Source organism: Diabrotica virgifera, chromosome 3 (assembly GCF_917563875.1).
Source record: "Diabrotica virgifera virgifera chromosome 3, PGI_DIABVI_V3a".
Lineage (NCBI taxonomy): Eukaryota > Metazoa > Arthropoda > Insecta > Coleoptera > Chrysomelidae > Diabrotica > Diabrotica virgifera.
This window is the reverse complement of record NC_065445.1, coordinates 250,792,477-250,811,639: the sequence shown is the minus strand read 5'-3', so window position 1 is coordinate 250,811,639 and position 19,163 is coordinate 250,792,477. Positions and strand designations below refer to the sequence as shown.

General features: G+C 32.6%; 1 protein-coding gene across 2 annotated transcripts in view; it reads left to right on the top strand.

The window, feature by feature from the left end:
• Window positions 1–19,163, top strand: part of LOC114336417 (ubiquitin-like modifier-activating enzyme ATG7) — a 53,875-nt gene that overhangs the window by 30,104 nt on the left and 4,608 nt on the right. For both annotated transcript variants that reach the window (XM_050646088.1, XM_050646087.1), the window contains 5 exons: window positions 98–253; window positions 5,610–5,798; window positions 7,207–7,374; window positions 9,931–10,046; window positions 16,377–16,677. In XM_050646088.1, the coding sequence (XP_050502045.1) occupies window positions 98–253; window positions 5,610–5,798; window positions 7,207–7,374; window positions 9,931–10,046; window positions 16,377–16,677 (930 nt within the window). The remainder of the gene's footprint in view (window positions 1–97; window positions 254–5,609; window positions 5,799–7,206; window positions 7,375–9,930; window positions 10,047–16,376; window positions 16,678–19,163) is intronic.

Here is a 19,163-nt window from a genome sequence, read left to right as displayed (position 1 = left end):
TCTCCGATAGGAGTGGCACAAGAAGAAGAAGATTGTTTATTTTGCCGCATATTGTAGTTACACATGGTAAAAAAATCAACACTAGTTTCTTTTTTAGGGTTGGGGTATTCGACATATGACATTTGTCGATAACGCTAATGTTTCATATTCAAATCCAGTTCGACAAAGTTTATTTATCTATCAAGACTCAGTTGAAGCAAAACCAAAGTCACAAGCGGCAGCCGATGGTCTTAAAAGAATTTTTCCAGGAGTGGTAAGCATTTTTTCGTGTTAGATAGCAAGTCTCAATAATAAACCAGACGTTTTTATTCGCTCCGTGCGTGACCATGATAGGGGTACATGAAACGGTGCCAGCGTAAGTAACGGCGAAATATGACAATTTTGGCGATTCTTTGTAATGTTAGTGTCATTGTTTGTATAACAAATTTTATCAAAAATAGTAAATAAATGTTGCGTAAGTATTTAATTGTGCTAATATTATGTAATAGCCAAAAAAGTAGGCCTAATTTCTATAAATCTCCAATAATGACAAATAAATTGGAGAAAAAATTTAAACTAGCAGGAATAAACTAAAAAGACAGATTCACACCAAATAATGTCAATATAAAAATCACAGGTTCATTTTCTTTTTTGGTTGCCCATGTCGGCCTTCGACGGTAATCCAGTAATCAGTATCGAACAACTTAAGAAAAATAATAATTCGCTAAAAAGTTCTAAATAACAGTTTTTGAAGTTATACTTCTTTACGCCCGATATGAGGGTGAATTTTTATATGTTAAAACCTACGATCCCGGCGCATGCGCATTATAACTTGGTTCTGATTGGATGTTCAAATGACATGTCACAAATTATCCAATATGCAGCTGTAGCGCAGCTGTGGTTTGGACGGTTGACGGTTTGGTTATGTATGGTTGTTGCGTTTTAAAATTTGTGGGAAGAGAAACAACAAAGGTTAGTTAATAGTTATACTGCCTTTTTAAATAGTTTTCATATTATATTTTTGAAGTTATACTTCAAAATGTTTTAATTTATGTATGTATCAGTCCAGAAAAGGTGTGGAAAGAATATATTAGTGTTTTTAAATATATTTTTCTACAAACGTGTTAAAAATGCAATTTTTAGGATTCCATAGGAGCGTTAAAAATGCTACTTTAAGGCACTAGTGCTTTAAAAATTTTAAGGCACTGCAGTTAAAAGTGAATTGTCAAATTGTGAAACGTCAAAATATTTATATTTCATTTATTAACATTAATATTAATAATACAACTTGCGCAATTTGAAAAAGGTGGTTTAAAAGGTTTTTTATTATAATTTTGTGTCTTTGGATTTGTCTTCGTTGGGCGTAAAATAATAAAACATCTATTTTTATATTTCACTTGTCACCGTGATGTATAATTATGTATATCTGAAAGGTAAGTAGCATGCGGCTTGATGGCCTTGTTGGTAGAGCATTGGACCAGAGATCAAAAAATCGCGAGATTGCTGGTTCAAATCCCGGACGATTCATATTTTTTTCTTTTTTTTTAATATTTGGCATTGTTAAGTTTTGGTTCATTTTTGGTAATTATTGTTAATTTTTTGTATTGTAACTGTTAAGTAGGTATATTTATTTCGTTGAAATTATATTATGATAGAAGTAAGTATAACTTCTTACGTGCGTACAAAGTACACACACATTCTTTTTTTATATAAATGCATACTGTAACAAAATAGTTTCCAATAGACGCAATAAACGTAAACTACCCATTCCCACGACTAGAATGTTCCATCCGCGCGGAGAACAGTAGGTGACTTGACGTCAGAGAATCGGCCGCGCTGTGCTAGAGATGAGCGAAGATCTCTCCGGAATATTCAGCAGGTCCAGGAGGTTCCGTTTTTCTGGAACTTTCAAGAACATGTCTTATGTTTTTGTATACAATATATAAGGACGCGAATTTTTAGGAGTAAGTTAGTTATAAGTTAGATTTCGTAAAGTAAATAAACTGTAAGTAAACTTGTTACAATACTAAAACTCTAGAAATTAATGAAATAACTCGAAAGTACACAAAAAATCGCCCATATAAATTAATTGAGACCCGTTTGCTATTATACTAATTTCAGTACTGATTTCAGTACTAAAAATATTGGTTAGTTGCGCGAGTCGATTTAGTATGAAAAATGTCAGTTTGTGCCAAGTTTGTGTTTGCAACTATCCGAATTGTAATCAGCATATAGGCATGCGCTCTACTAAATTTACATGAGCTTTACTAATTGATATTGCAAGTTGCAAGCCATTAACTTATTAATAATAAAAGATGGGAAGAAGTATTTTTGCAAAATTGGCAAACTTGGCTTTTATTTCTGCCACAGATATATCCACACCTAGTTTGGCTAATTCTGCCTTTATTTCTTCCAAGGCTTTAATTCGTGCGTTCCTATTTTTATAGAGAGGGTGCTTTGGCACCATTGATTCGATTTGTACAACTCTATTAATGTTTCAATCTGCCTTTGGCTCCACATGTTGAAAGTTGAAATCACTATATTATGTACCTATAAACAAAACAAAAGTACCTAATATACAATATAACCTCACTTTTTAATATTGTGTCAATTTCAGTACAAGAAATTAGAACATGTTTTAATTGTTAGTACTAAATCGGCGCGCGCATCTAATTTGTAGATACAGTATTTTTAGTACTAATTTCAGTACTAAATTTAGCATAGTGGCAAGCGGACCTAACCTAAGAAATTTAATAGTCAATAGTGTCAAAATTTCATAAATTAGTGAAGTCTTGCCTGTGGTTCCAGTGGCGGCGCCTGGTGTAAAATATTGAAGGTGCACACATAATGTTAACATATAAAAAGACCTTGAGACCCTATTTCCGTAGGTAAAGGTTTTTGAGTGTCTTCAAATTGTAAAAATCAAAGGACATTAAATTAAAAATTACAATAAATAATGTATTTTATTGACTTAAAATTATAATTTAGTGTTTAAATGTTACAAGCAAGTTTTGTAACGAAAGTCAGTCGCCTGTTATTTTTTAGATAAATTATTCACAAACAAATTCAGTAAAATTTGGAATTTCTTGAATCATTTTTTTTTATTGAAAACATTGCGAGTGCAGTTAATCGATCCTGGCCCATAGCTATTCTAAGGAAAGTTTTGATACGTTTCAATGCAGAGAGACATCGTTCTGTTTCTGCAGTTGTCACTGACATCGTAACAAGTACATAATTGGTATCTTCTATTTTATTCATTATGCTTCCTCTTCTCCAAATATGTGCTTCACACCTACACAATTTGTAAGTTTTTACACAAATCTCCATTTTAAATATTCATCTATAATCCCGACGTTTGCACTTTGGTACATTCTTAATTAACAAATTTGGTTTCGGCATTTTTAATTTTTCTTCTAAATATAATGAAGAAAATTTAATTGATTTTTAAATATTCCACGCTAACATTTACGTCCACAAATCCTTCCATTCTTAATATAGTTCCGAAATTCGAACTTCATGAAAGCAAAATTTAAACATACGTGTGCCGTGCACGTTGAAAACACCAAAGATCATGCCATAAGATCACATCCAACTTGTGATCCTGTGGCCATCTAAACTTGTGGGCTATAGCGGGTAGCGGGGTGGGTGGTGAGTTGTATTTAGTCGTATGAAAAGTCATTGGTATAGGAACCACTGTGAGAGCGGTGAACGCGGGGTTCTGTCTAAGGCCTCGCATCCGTGAACTTTCTCCTTTGAAATAGAATAAAAATAATTAAATGTTACCTATTAGATACTTATAAACTCCTTGGATCTGTTATTTCGAATTTCAATTACTGTATAGTTAGATTAAAATGTTATTTATAGAATGATAAATATTACATATATGAATGTTGGTGTGAAAATAATTTTGGGGGTTCACGTGCACATGTGCACTTATGGAGAAACCGCCACTGTGTGGTTCTATGGTTGGACCAATTACAAATAAGCATTACAGCGCGGTAAATTTGAATTACTCCTAGTTTAAAAACGAGATTACATTTCACTTTTTGTTCCGTTTGGGGTTGAAAATATAAATTGTGATGAATTTTTAGAAATCCAGTTTTTAATACTACATCTATTTTATACATAAATTGGAAAAGTATCTTTAAAAAAACTAATTATTAATGATTTGCAACTTCACAATATGCATTTATCATATGCTTAACTTCAAATTGTGATCGCCAAAAATGTCAGGTGACTACGCTAGGTGTCGCATCAGTCATGCACGGTGCGAATATACAGAGAGAGTCTGTAATTTGGAATAAATTCAATATCTCAAACACTAATTGTTTTTTTTTTTGAAAAATGCTCAGACCTGTCGATTAGTATTTCAAATTGTCCTTTTTGACTTACAATAATAATGTATACAGGGTGTCGCAATTTAGAGATATGACGTCATCGTTGATTTTCTTAAATGGCAACACTGTCATTTTGATAGCTATTTTAATAGGGTGTGTAAAGTTATACACAACTGCAAAATATTAAATTTTTATTCTCTACCATTTACAAGATAATAGAAAATAACAAAGTTATATATGTAATTTGGAATAAATTCAATAATTTAAATACTAATTGTTTTTTTGAAAAATGCTCAGACCCGTCAATTAGTATTTCAAATTGTCATTTTTGACATATAATAATAATGTATACAGGGTGTCCCAAATTAGAGATATGACGTCATCGTTGATTTTCTTAAATGGCAACACTGTCATTTTGATAGCTATTTTAATAGGGTGTGTAAAGTTATATACAACTGCAAAATTTCAAATTTTTATTCCCTACCATTTACAAGATAATAAAAAATAACAAAGTTATGAAAAACAAGTAGGTAATCAAATAATAATTGAATTTAATTATTTCAATTAGGCAAATGCTCATAACGTTGCCCATTGACAATTTGACAATAATTGAGGGCAACATTATGAGTATTTGCTTAATTGAAATAATTAAATTCAATTATTATTTGATTACTTGTTTTTCATAACTTTTGTTATTTTTTATTATCTTGTACCTAAATGGTAGGGAATAAAACATTGAAATTTTGCAGTTGTGTATAACTTTACACACTCTATCAAAATGACAGTGTTGCCATTTAAGAAAATCAACGATGACGTCATATCTCTAATTTGGGACACCCTGTATACATTATTATTATATGTCAAAAACGACAATTTGAAATACTAATCGACGGGTTTGAGCATTTAAAAAAAACAATTAGTATTTTAATTATTGAATTTATTCCAAATTACAGATATAACTTTGTTATTTCCTATTATCTTGTAAATGGTAGAGAATAAAAATTTGATATTTTGCAGTTGTGTATAACTTTACACACCCTATCAAAATAGCTATCAAGATGACAGTGTTGCCATTTAAGAAAATCAACGATGACGTCATATCTCTATATTGGGACACCCTGTATACATTATTATTGTATGTCAAAAAGGACAATTTGAAATACTAATCGACGGGTCTGAGCATTTTTCAAAAAAACAATTAGTGTTTGAGATATTGAATTTATTCCAAATTACAGACTCTCTCTGTATAGGTTAACGCAGTATCTTATTTGATTATGTTTTTAATTTTTGTAGAATTCGGAAGGCTTTCTAATGACTATACCAATGCCTGGTCATCCGGTCGGAGAAAGTTTTACCCAAGAGGCAGTTCAGCATATTGAAAAGCTCATTGAACTCATTGTTGAACATGATGTTGTATTTTTATTGATGGATTCAAGAGAAAGTAGATGGTTGCCTACGTTGCTAGGAGCCAATTACCAAAAGGTAATATGTCACATTTTATTTCGTTTAAAATTATCAATTTTATGTTACAAGCATAACGTTAATAACACTGTAATGATAATGGTATCCCATAATCCGAAAATATTAGGTTTGTTCTAGCATCAGTTTCAAACGGTTTGAAACCATCAGCGAATAGTGGACCAGCGCGAGTAGAGGGGATAGCACTGGTGACTGTATTATGTTCTCTCACTGACCAACTGTTCGCTGACGGTTTCTGACTAGTTTGACTGTTTGCTAGATCAAACCTATTATAACATAAAAGAAATACTATTTTTAATTTTTATACAATATAGTCAACTTGACATGTTTTTAATAAGAACAAGTCTTGAGAAAGAAACTACCAACATATAAATACCTATCTAGGAGGAACCAGAAGCATAGAAAGCTGGAAATTGATAAAAAAATAAGAAAAGAATAAAGAAATAATACTGAGCATGAAGCCTGAGAAGAGTATTTCAAAAAACTTTTAGAGAGTAGAGTCGAATTTCAAGAACATAGAAAATAAAGAGGAAATAACAACAGGATTTGTAGCATCAAAAAGATTTAAGCAAGGATGTTACCTGTCCCCCACTTTATTTACAATATACCTCGAAAGTGCCTTCAAAAGATGGAAACAAAAATGTAGAACAATGGAGATACCACTCACCAACACTATGATATATAGGGGCAACTTTGCAGACGATCAAATAATAAAGATTATGACGATTTAAACTATATGGGGTCGAAAAATTATTGACGAGTATGATATATGGGGTCTAGAAATCAATAAAAAGAGAACCGAATACTTGTGTATTGGAGGACAATTAAAAGATCTCATATTAGACGACATGACCACGATAAAGCACTGCTACGACTACAAATACATATCTAGGTAATATTTCGCACGATGGAACATTACACAAAGCCATAAGAGAAAGAAATATCGTCATAATGTTAAATAGTATTTAAAGCGACCAACCCGTCAGAAAAGAAAAAAAAAAGAGGACATATGAGACTGTAGTGAAAAGTATCACTCTATACAGCTAGAAGAGAAAGGATTACCAACGCCCTCTGTAGAGAAATAATGGGAATCAAACTAACAATCACAGATGACTTATCTACAAAACAACTTACCTGGTTCTGACATATACAAAGAATGGGTGTACAGCAAATACCAAGGAAAATACTAAAATAGAAAGAGAAAACGAGGAAAGAGAACAGAAGGAAAGAGAAAACGAAGTAGACTGAAAACCAGTTGAAGCGAAGTAATAGTCAAAGAGCTGAGAGAAAGAAATATAGAAGAGTACCTATGGAACAACCAGAGGAAGTGCCAAACTGATATATAGTAGTAGTATACTTAAACATTTGGTACTAATAAATCGATACTGACTTAAGTTAATTTCATTTTTAGCTAGTGATAAATGCTGCTTTAGGATTTGATTCCTATTTGGTAATGAGGCATGGTATATATACTGAGGACACAAACATTCCACAACTACCCCATCCCGAAGGATTCAAAAGTATTCCGGGAAATTATTTAGGATGTTATTTCTGTAATGACGTTACGGCGCCTGGAGATGTAAGTAAATATTATATGCTAACTTTAAGATACTGGATTGTGAATTTAAAGTATTTGCTCATATTTTAATATGCCATTAGAATATGTGACACATATATTTCTTTGGTCTTCCTCTCCTACTCAAACTCATATTCCGTAACTTCTTCTTTATCTTCTAATGATTGTACACCCAAATTGAGCCTTGATCTCGTGTAATTTCTTTTACCAATATATGCAAAACTGTGCCGTTTGCGTAGGTGTTCTGATGTCCAGCAAATTTTGTGTCTCGCTGCCATTTCGGTGTCTCATCTTTTAATTGGTCTTCCTCGTGTTTCTCTACATTTTATCATCTATCTAGAGGTCTTTTTGGCAATATGTCATCAATCATTCAACATCACTATATAACAAGTTCATCAAAATATCTGGATTTTAAATACACTATCTACAAATCGTATGAAGTGTGACCTATCTTCTTCTTGTAGTGCCTATCCGTTTCGGATGTAGGCTACCGTCATAACAATCTGTACTTTGCACACTGCGCCTCTGAAAAGATTTGTGGTTGTTGTGTTGAACCACGTAAAGTTTGTTTAGCAGTAAATGGTAAATGGTTGACTTCAATTAGTGCGGTCGTAAATGTTATTAAATTTATCTGACTTGGCCCATTGTTAAGACCGGTCCGGAGCGATAAGCAAACGAGGCAGACAGAGTTGGTCTTTGGACAATTAACACTGACTAGACGGTACTCCTATAATAAAGCAAAGGATCCACAAAATTTACAATAATTACGACGACAAAAACAAAAAAAACGGATGTAAAATATATTGATTTGCCTTATATACCCGAAATTAATGTTTCAAATAAGTTTTAAAATAAATTAAATCTATTTTAATTGCTAAGATTATAGAAAAACAAACATTCAAACATATTTGAATTTTACCTGAAAACGGGCCTTTTATACTATTATCGGTTAACCCAGGATGTTTATTGTCGGTACTATTTTGAAGTCAACCATTTACTGCTAAACAAACTTTGCATAGATTTTTCAGTCAGGAAATTCTTCACCTTCCTGACTTCTTTTTCCTTCTTCTTTTCCCTGCAAGATTAGTTGCAGTAGTCCGTATATCTCATGATGTGACCGAGTTATTCGATTTTGGCTGTTTTTATTGTGGTTAACAGCTCTTTGTCTTTTTACATTCTCAGCAAAACACCCTGATTAGTAACGTGGTCAATATTCAATATAAGATATCTTTAGGATTCTACGATAAAGCCACATTTCGAAAGCCTCAATTTTCTTGCAGGTGGCGTCTGTGAGAGTCCAAGACTCAACTCCGTACAATAGTATAGGAAAGATATAGCATCGCAGTAACCTGATTTTTATGGGTATTGATAAATCATGACATTTTAATAGCTTAGCCTTTTTTTGAAATGCAGATCTTGCTTTCTCTATCCTACATTTCATTTCTTGGGAATGGTCCCAATTTTCATTGATGCTCGTACCAAGACAGATGTATGTTTTTACTCTTTCTATTTGTTGACCGTTCACACTGATTCGTCCAAATTGCTGTTCCTTCTTAGAGATCATCTTACATTTTGTTTCCTTAGTGTTTAGTGAAAGTCCGTATCTCCGACTTACTTCTGTGATTCGATTCTTTAGCTCCTGGAGGGCTTCAATTCAGAACAGCGAATACCTCCGTGTCGTCTGCGTATCCGTATCTGCGTGACCTATACAGAAAGTAAACTCCAGTCGTCTCTTTGAGTGTTCTAAGGTAAAGTAAAGCAAGCATAAGTAATTTGTTATCGAATTGTCTTTAAAAATATGGCCGCAAGATTGGTCTCCAAATCAGTTCATGTATCAACAATTTCATTACAAGATCAACTAAGTGTTACTGCTGTTAGTATTTGAGACTATTTCTTTTCCCCAATTATCGCTAAGATTCGAAAAATCAGCCCCAAACTACGAATCATCCTTCTCTAATACAAGTTTACACACAGTTTGCCAGACAATAGAATTTTTTTTTCAACAAACCTTTGATTCGTTAAGGCATCCTCCTCGCAGTCCCGACCTAAGTTCCAACGATTTTTTACTTTTTCTAAAATCAAGATTGGGGTACGTGGTTCTATGTTTCAGTCGCTAGAAAAAGCAGTTGATGTATTCAAAAACACAATTTTATCTATACCTGAGACCAAGGGGAACAACTGTTTCCAGAGTTGGTTTCAGCAAGTGTGAAAGGGCATTAAACTTTAGTAATATAATATATTATATATTATAATGTAATATAATATATTATATTGGGTGGTACTGATTTTGTCCACTTTTATTACATCTGATAGTGTGGATTTCTCCATTTTTTTTTGGAAAAATCTGGTATTGACTGGCCAGTTGGTTTTGAAAACCAGTGCCAATAAAACACAACACACACGGAAAAATCTGGTGACAATCGTCAAATCTACTAAAACCGTCATTCCGCTCATAGCATTCAAAGCATTTTTTCCTAGTTACTGTAGACAAATGTATTGTTTAGTAAATATTGTTTAAAATTCGTGTTATAAATTGTTTAATTAGCAAAATAATTGTAGTCTCTGAAAAACCGAACATTAGATCAGCAGTGTACAGTAACTAGACCAGGAGTGTCACAAATAGCCGGTGCTCTAGCGGCAGAATTGGCAGTTGCGATGTTACAACATAAGGAAGGGTATGTATAAAATATTCTCATTACCCCACCTCTATTACATATATATTATATACCGTGACACCATAACATTTATATGGTAAATAACAGTGGGAATTCCAAAGGGAATCACAACCATATTATAACACATGCTAGTTGAAATATACAATAAATACAATGCAGTAAATCGTCTTGTAAAAAAAACAATTAGTAACCAAAGCTAGTTACAATAATAACTCAATCAAAAAATGTTCAAACAAGCTAGTATTTCCATGTAACTAAACAAAATATAAAATATAGTATCAGTATTCTACCTGCAATTTATAAATTTATACGAAAATAAGGTGTTAAAGAAAAATGGTATTAATACATTTAAAAAAGGAAGAATTTATTCCTAATTAATGAATTATAGATGTTGTAATGTTATAAGTGTTACATTTTTGAAACGAAGCTTTTATATACTGATGTGTTAATTTTTCTCTATGGTAAAATGAAAAATCGTCACCACACGTGATATAGGTGGAAAAGTCAACTTACTCGACAATGGGAGTCCGATATACAAATATAAACATTTCATTTAATTTTCAAACGAAACTACATATTATATTTCTACTTAGGTTTTATTTATATCGTATTAGTGCGGAATTTTTGATAATTTTTATTAGAATACTGGATTAAAATGAAATAGTGGTTGATATTCACCAAAACATCAATTTTGCTAATTAATATTTTGCTGTCCTTATTATGACATTTGCATTGAACTATGTTAATAAATATTATATTGTTTTCACCCAATTTTGAAAAAATGTGAAAACTTTGAATTATCCACGTCCGTCTGTCCGTCTGTCTGTGATCACAACTCCTCCGTCAATATACCAGCTAGAATGACAAATGAGGTGTCAAATGAAAGCTTATAATCCAAGGATGCTATAAAGGTGAGAAATTTTACCTAGGCTGTGTCCGTCGGTCTCTCCGACTGCGAATATAACTCCTCCGACCTTATACCAGGTAGAATGACAAATGAGGTGTCAAATGAAAGCTTATAATCCAAGGATGGTACTAAAGGTGAGAAATTTTACCTAGGCTGTCTGACCGTCGGTCTGTACGACCGCGAGTATAACTCCTCCGTCCTTATACCAGCTAGAATGGCAAATGAGGTGTCAAATGAGCGCTTATATTCCAAGGATGGTAATAAAGGTGAGAAATTTTACCAAATCTGTGTGTCCGTCGGTCTCTCCGACCGCGAATATAACTCCTCCGACTTTATACTAGGTAGAATGACAAATGAGGTGTCAAATGAAAGCTTATAATCCAAAGATCGTACTAAAGGTAAGAAATTTTACCTAGACTGTCTGACCATCGGTCTATCCGACCGCGAATATAACTCCTACGTTATGGTATCAGTTAGAATGACAAATGAGGTGTCAAATGAAAGCTTATAATCCAAGGATGGTACTAAAGGTGAGAAATTTGATCTTGGCTGTCTGTCCGTTTGTCTATCCGACCTCGAATATAACTCCTACGTAATTGTACCAGGTAGAATGACAAATGAGGTGTCAAATGAAAGATTATAATCAAAGGATGGTAATAAAGGTGAGAAATTTGAAGGATGTCTGTCCGTCCGACCGAGAATATAACTCATCCGTTACTTGACCAGGTAGAATGACAAATGTGGTGTTAATTGAAAGCTTATAATCCAAGGATGGTACTAAAGGTGAGAAATTTTACCTAGGCTGTCTGTCCGTCGGTCTGTCTGACCGCGAATATAACTCCTCCGTCCTTATACTAGGTAAAATGACAAATGCGGTGTCAAATGAAAGCTTATAATTAAAGGATGCTACTAAAGGTGGGAAATTTGATCTAGGCTGTCTGTCCGACTGCGAATATAACTCCTACGTCATTGTATCAGGTAGAATGACAAATGAGGTGTCAAATGAAAGCTTATAATTCAAGGATGGTAATAAAGGTGAGAAATTTGACCTAGGCTGTCTGTTCGTGTGGCCGTCCGACTGAGAATATAAGTCCTCCACTATAACATTCAAAATGACAAGAAAGTTGGGAAACTTAGGACTTCCGGTTTTAGAAATGCGGCCAGAAGTACTGTTTTAAAGTCACCGGAATAGTACAAGTGATTTATTATTGGACGCGACTTCGGAAGAAGAGAACAAATATATACTTCCGGTTTCATGACTGTCTGCCCGTCTGTCTTTCTCCTCCGTTATTAATACAGATAGAATGACAAATGAGGTGTCGAATGAAAGCTTATAACCCAAGGATGGTATTAAAGATGAGAAATTTGACATCGGACTTCTGGTATTAAAATTGCAACCTTAAGTACTGTTTTAAAGTCACCGAAATAGTGTAAGCGATATATCATTCGACGTGCCTTAGCAAGATGAGAACAAATGTAAAATTTTGGTTTTTATATAATTTCCGGTTAAAAAGTTCTAACCAGAAGTGCCGTTATAGTCGCAGAAATATTACATATGACACACATCAATCGAAACGTATTGAAAAGTTGAGTTTGAATCTTTAGTTTCGGTTTTGAAGTCATTTCTGTTTAAACAATGATGACCCAAAGTTTAGTCAAAATGACTCAAAATTAGTAAACTCGTTTATCAATCGGCGCAAAGTTACACGAAGCGTTCAAATATCAACTTCTAGTTCTACTTTCGATTACTTTGGGTACAGATTAACCCAACACAGATGCGAAAGCTATGCTATGATACCGGTACAAAAATTGGTAACCTTGAAACTAAGGAGCACAGTTGTTGTGCCGGTGTTTGCACCAATACAATTGATAACTTACAAAATAGTTCATTTGGTCTATAATACTTACTTTTACACCTGATTTGATATTTACTATATTTACACTAAAAATTAAGACAAACAAAACTTAACCAAACATTGGTCATTTAATAAATTTATGTGTTAAACGAAAAAGGAAATCAAAATACAATAGGTAATTTGGGAATTCTAGGTATGTCCTTAACAAAACAAGAGAAAGTTAACTAACTGTTAGAAAAGTGACAATCGTTAATGGTCATTTATTAAATTTCTGTGTACAGTGGAACCTCGATAACTCGGATTAATCGGGACCGCGGCCGATCCGGGTTATCGAAAATCCGGGTTAGCCGGAGATCATAGTAAAAATTAATAAAATACGGTATACTTATAGATAAAGTCCGTTATAATTAAAATAACATGAAATATATATGCACAGTACACATCTAACTTACCTATTATAGTTGTATATTGTATAGAGTATAGTATAGACAGTATAGATAGAGTATTGTTCATTTCTAGGTAAAAAAAAACTCAGTCAGTTTCGGTTGTGTCAATTTCGTCTGCCATCGGAACGATGTAATGTTTATTTAAGAACAGTGGCTCTTTCATTGTTTAAAGTTTAAAATTGAAACAGACTGTATGACTTGTACACACTTCTAAAAAGGTCAAACCGGCAAACAGGTGTATGTTCTCAAAGACATTGAAAGTGTGTAAAAAACACACTTTCAATTTCTTTGAGAACATACACCTGTTTGCCGGTTTGACCTTTTTTAAAGTTTAAAAGACCATTGTTCTAAAAATAATTTTTTAAAAGACAGTTGAAAATAAATAAAGGAATAAAAGGTGCCTGTTGTTTGCGATAGCCCGATAATGGATAATGATCGTCGCTCTGCCAACGCTGCCGCCGTGTGCCATGAGTCATTTTTACCGTATAGTTCAAATTACTTACACAAATACCCATTATCTCTCAAATATTATATTATGGTCCAAGCCAAGTTTTATCAATGAAACTCGATATTTTTAAGACATTCCAGAAGCGGCTACAGATAAAATGTTTTAACATAATACATACATTTTTATTGTTGAAATGTTTGTCTTATGAAAATCGGTCCGGGTTAGCCGGACTTCCGGGTTATCGGGGGCCGACTTATCGAGGTTCCACTGTATATTGAAAAATAATAAAAATTTGCTTGGAAGTGAACACGATATAAATATAATAGGGTAATTTGGGAATTCTAGGTAGGTACAAAACAAGAGAAAGTAAACTAGCTACAAAACAAAACAAAGTTTTGTCCTTAACAAAACAAGAGAAAGTAAACTAGGTATTAGAAAAGTGACAGTCGTTTGGTGACAGTAATTTGGGAATTCCAGGTATGGCCTTCCAGAACCAAACCAGATAAAGTGTTGTTAATATAATAATTTTCAAGTTCCAGGTTATTTAATTATATAATCAAATTTAATTATATAAACAACGTTTAGTTGGTAAATAAAGAATTTTTTTCAAAAAGTGATAAGTTTTGGGTCCAAAAAGTATAATGTGAGAGCGAATTGTTTGTATTCTTCAGAATATCTTCTGGCCTTTGGGACTTTTTTCTGCAACAATGCCTGAGTTTTTACAATTTCGGCCAATGATTTATTAAGAAATTTGTCACATAATTTTTTAAACTTCTCTAACTCTTGTTTTATACCGTTTTGTTATTTACATATTTTTCTATTCAAAAGTTTTCTTTTTAAAAACTTGATTTTACATTTCAGTTTATATTCACGTGGCAAGTTATACATAAAAGATGCTGGTGTTTGTAATGATACTGAAGGTGATAACTGGGAAACATCTTTTGTAATTCTTGTAGAAATGTGTCCATCTTTTTCCTTACTGGGGCTGATAGAAACTTGTTTAGAGGATATTACCTGTAAATTTTCCGCCGCAGGCGTTATTCTTTTAAGAGATATTCTATTATTATATTCTTATCTGAAAAATCATATCTTTTTATTATTGAAATTATTAATATTTACCTAATTTTTTACCTAACAAGATTTGAACTTTTTTCGGCGGCTCCTCAGACGTATTCGCGCAGATATCTTTAGATTTGGTAAAAATTGAAGGCAAAGCATTGTCATACAAGAGTTTTCGTCGTGAAGATAAGCATAAAAATTTATTTTCAAAATGCTTTTCGCAAATTCTGTATCTAGTTAAATTCTCCTCTAACAAATCTTGTCTTTTAGTAGCTTTTAACCATAGCTCACTCCTATAACATAAGATGTTTTTTAATTAAAATTTAATGTCTTGTTAATATCTCTTTTATTTTTTAAGATTATTTTGACTATCTTCAATAACAGGGCGTTATTCATTCTTAGTAGTAACTAAAATTTACTGTTTTCAAGACAGGATTTTTTTCACACTTATCAAAATATTTCTTAAAAAAATACTATTGGAACTATTTCTAACACACATAGCTTGAGTAACCATTTTATGTAAGTTTCGAGATTAATATGATATAAGTAATATACCGCTTAATCAGTATTTAGAAAGTAAATCAATTTATTAATGACATTACATACCTTACTTCATCCTTTGGCAATCTAAAAAAAAGATATTCCTTGACCCGTCTTAGATGAACACCATTCACAAATACACGTATATCTAACCATTTTTAAAAATATAACAAAACTATTTAAACACACTTGATAAATAGAAAAAATTCCCAATAATCAGCCCGTCAATTTAACACTATAATAAGCGCATGTACTGTCGAGGTTATTCAGGAACTGACAATAAGCTTAAGCCTACATACTAAGCGAGATACTAAGCGACTACCCTTTTGGTAACTCAAAGTGGGAGGAGTTTACCAAAACTCGGTACCAGAGTCATCGCCAGGGTTTCGCATCTGTGTTGGGTTAATCTGTGCTTTGGGTGAAAACCTAGGACTTACGAAGTCCAATCACTTGTTAAATAATAAAATTACTTTATTCAATTTTTACAATATTATTTAAATTTTAAAAATACATAAAACATAATACGAAGCTCCGCCTTAGTCTAGAGTACTACCCACTGTACCTACCACTTTTTTTGTTTTTTTTTATATTAAAAAACATTTTATTCTAAATTTCTATAGATTTCGTTCATTTTTTAACTTTATATATTGCGTCTAAATAGTAAAAAACAACGAATTTCTTTATTTGTTTATAAACTTTATTTTTGATAAGAATGTTTTTTTTATATAGAATAAGGTTTTTGTGTTATTCGCGAAAGACAGTAAAAAAATCGTATTTTTTCGACGTTTTCAATTACGTATAACTCGAAAAATATTGGGTTAACGAAAAAACTTCATTTGACATATTTTGCTTGAAATTTGTTCGTCTCTCGATTTTTAAGGGTATTGTGACGTTTTAAATTTACACCCCTGAGAAGTGGTGTAAATTCATTCACCCTAAGGTTAAAATCACATATCGGTACTATATAACTTTTGTTATTTGATTTATTTTCCTGTCAAAATTTCAAGTGATGCGGTTTTTAAGAATTTGCAGCGGAAATTGTCTAGTCACTGGACTACATATATTACTTTTCAGAATAATGGCTCCAGCATATTACACGGCATCTAACCAGAATTCCAACAACGTGAACATGGAGAACTTCGATTCATCGATCTTAGGTGTGGTTCCACATTCCATAAGAGGATTCTTGTCTTCTCTAGAACAATTCTTGCCAGCTACGCAGAAGTACAAAAATTGCGTAGCTTGTTCGGAAATGATAATCAAAGAATATAGGCAGAAGGGGATGGAGTTTTTGTTCGAAGTTTTTAGCAGTTCTAAGCATTTAGAAGACGTTGCTCTGCTTACTGAGCTCTGCAAGGAGATGAATCTGGAAGATGTAAGTTGGACTACTTATAAAGAGTTTTCTGTGTTTTGCTATTAATTTCTTTTGATTTATTCATTTCTCGATCAATCGACAACGTGTGTTTTAATTTCTATTTTCATTCTGAAAATATCAATACCAATCACAATTTACTTTCTTGCTTACTTATCAGTGGCTTTATTTAGCATATTCTGTTTGCTGTTTACCACATTCCAATCTCTATTTCTTCTTCTCGTACATATATTTTTCAGTGAGATCTCTTTTTCCATTGCTGTTTCCATTGGTTTCCATTTCCTAGTTCTCAGCGGTATTCTTGTCTCGTCCATCCTTCGAATATGTCCATAGCTTAGTAATTTTCGTTTTTCTAGTTCGTCATTTAGTGTCTCTTTCACATTCGTTAGTTCTGTAATTTGTTAATTTAATAGTTTTAATCGGCATCTTCTTCAAACATCATTTCCATTGCATTTATCTGTTTTCCATTCGTTTATTTGTTACCGACGTCTCTGAACCCTACACAGCAGCTTTTCACTATTCCGGTAAAGATTTTATGTTGAGTTTAGCTTGTAATATCGTTGCTCCATATATATTCGAGTGTAATAATAGGGAACTTGCATTTTTTTATTACATAATAATGTTCAGTTTTGTTTAAAAATGAGATTTCCAACATTTCACGCTTCAAAAACTCGTAATAACTTAGAAATACACATTTAAAGTCTTCTGCGGTAGCAGCGACTCGTGACGTCACATAGTTTTATTATATAGTTATGATTATGGTTATCTTTAGGTATATTCTTCTTCTCCTTCTTTAGTTTATTGGCATCCACCTACTTGGGTATTTTGCCAGCTCATCGTCGCTGTATAAGGGAATAGCTATTTGTATAACAAGGGAGGAAAGTGCTACTTTTCCTCCCGAGAATGAAGTTTACTCCCGAGAAAAAAGGCACTTTACTCCCATGTTATACATATGATTTTTCCACCTTCCTCAAATATCAAGTAATTTTTTCATTTTTAAATAATTTATGTAACTAACTGACAAGATTTATTAGAGCACTAAAACGAACAAGTAGGTACAGTATAACTGTCAACTGTCAAATATAAGTCAAATTATTAACGTAAACATTGTTAAATCAAAATAACAATTTACTGTTTTTACCATTCTGCAGAATACAGGGTGCTCTATAAATAAACGTTAAAATGTATAGATACTTACGTAATAGATAATAGAATATTGTATAGGGCGTCAATAAGTTATTTCATCAGGAAAATCATCATCCTCCCTAGGAAAAGTACTTTCCCTCCCTAGGGAGGAAAAGTACGACTTTGCTCGCGACAATCAGGTCAGGAAAAGTATACTTTTGGTAGAGGTATGTGGAAAAAAATATTTATATTCTAATGACATTTATCGTATGTCATTGTAATAATATATACCAGTTTGTTACGATTGGAGTTTGATATAGTTATTGAAGGAAAGGAAAGAAGGTTTACTAAGGAAAATAAAAACATTTTGTAAAAGTACAAGTTTTCTATGAATAGTTCAAACGATGAAAAATACTTGTGACGTCACATAACTGTTTTTTCTACTAACGTTTATAATGTCTAATTTAAAATTATATACAATTTTGTTTACTTTGTTGGTACAAATTGTAAACATCTAACCGGATGACGTCACGACGCGTTTTGGGCTGGCTGGTATAATTTGAATTTTTAATCGTCTTTAGGGGCCAAACAAAAGACAAAAAAACTTGTTTATCATTGATACATGTTTTAAATTATGTTTTGTTGTGATTTATAACATTTTTTTCGAATTTAAAATTTTATGCAAGTTCCCTATTATCGTGTTATTGTCTTTCCTGTCTTTATTTTATTTATTATATCCGTTTCCTCTCGTCCTGTATTTGTTAAAGTTGTCTCTAACTATTTATATTCATTTGTTTGTTTTATTGAGTTATTTATCTCCACATCTTCTGCGGTGTTTCTAATAACCATGTATTAGGTTTTATCATAGTTAATTTCCAAACCCCAGCATCCAAATTGAATGTAGACAATATCATCATGCGTCTTCCATACGTAACGCATATTACCCTATAATTATTAGAATCTTTTTGGTTCCCTTTCTATGTATAAAGCTTCAGTAGTCCATTTTCCATTTCTTCGATATTTTTCCATCAAATAAGCATGTGCCAAATATTTGTTTTAATCATTGTATTAAGCCCGGAGGGGCATGTTTTAGCAGTTCAGCAGGTTATATCTGGAGGGTCAGTTGCTCTGTTATTTTTCATCTTTTTTAGTGCATTTATTATTTCACTTTCAGATATATCTGCAACTTGTGTTGGTCTGACTCTTATTTCGTAAGTTACGGGAATGTGTAGATATAGTTTTCTTCTAACAACTTTAGTATTATTTTACCTATTGCTCCATTTTGTATTGCTCCATTTGTATTGTTCTATATTTACCTTTTTATGGGTATTCTGTCTGAAGTTCCTCAACGTATTTCATGCCTT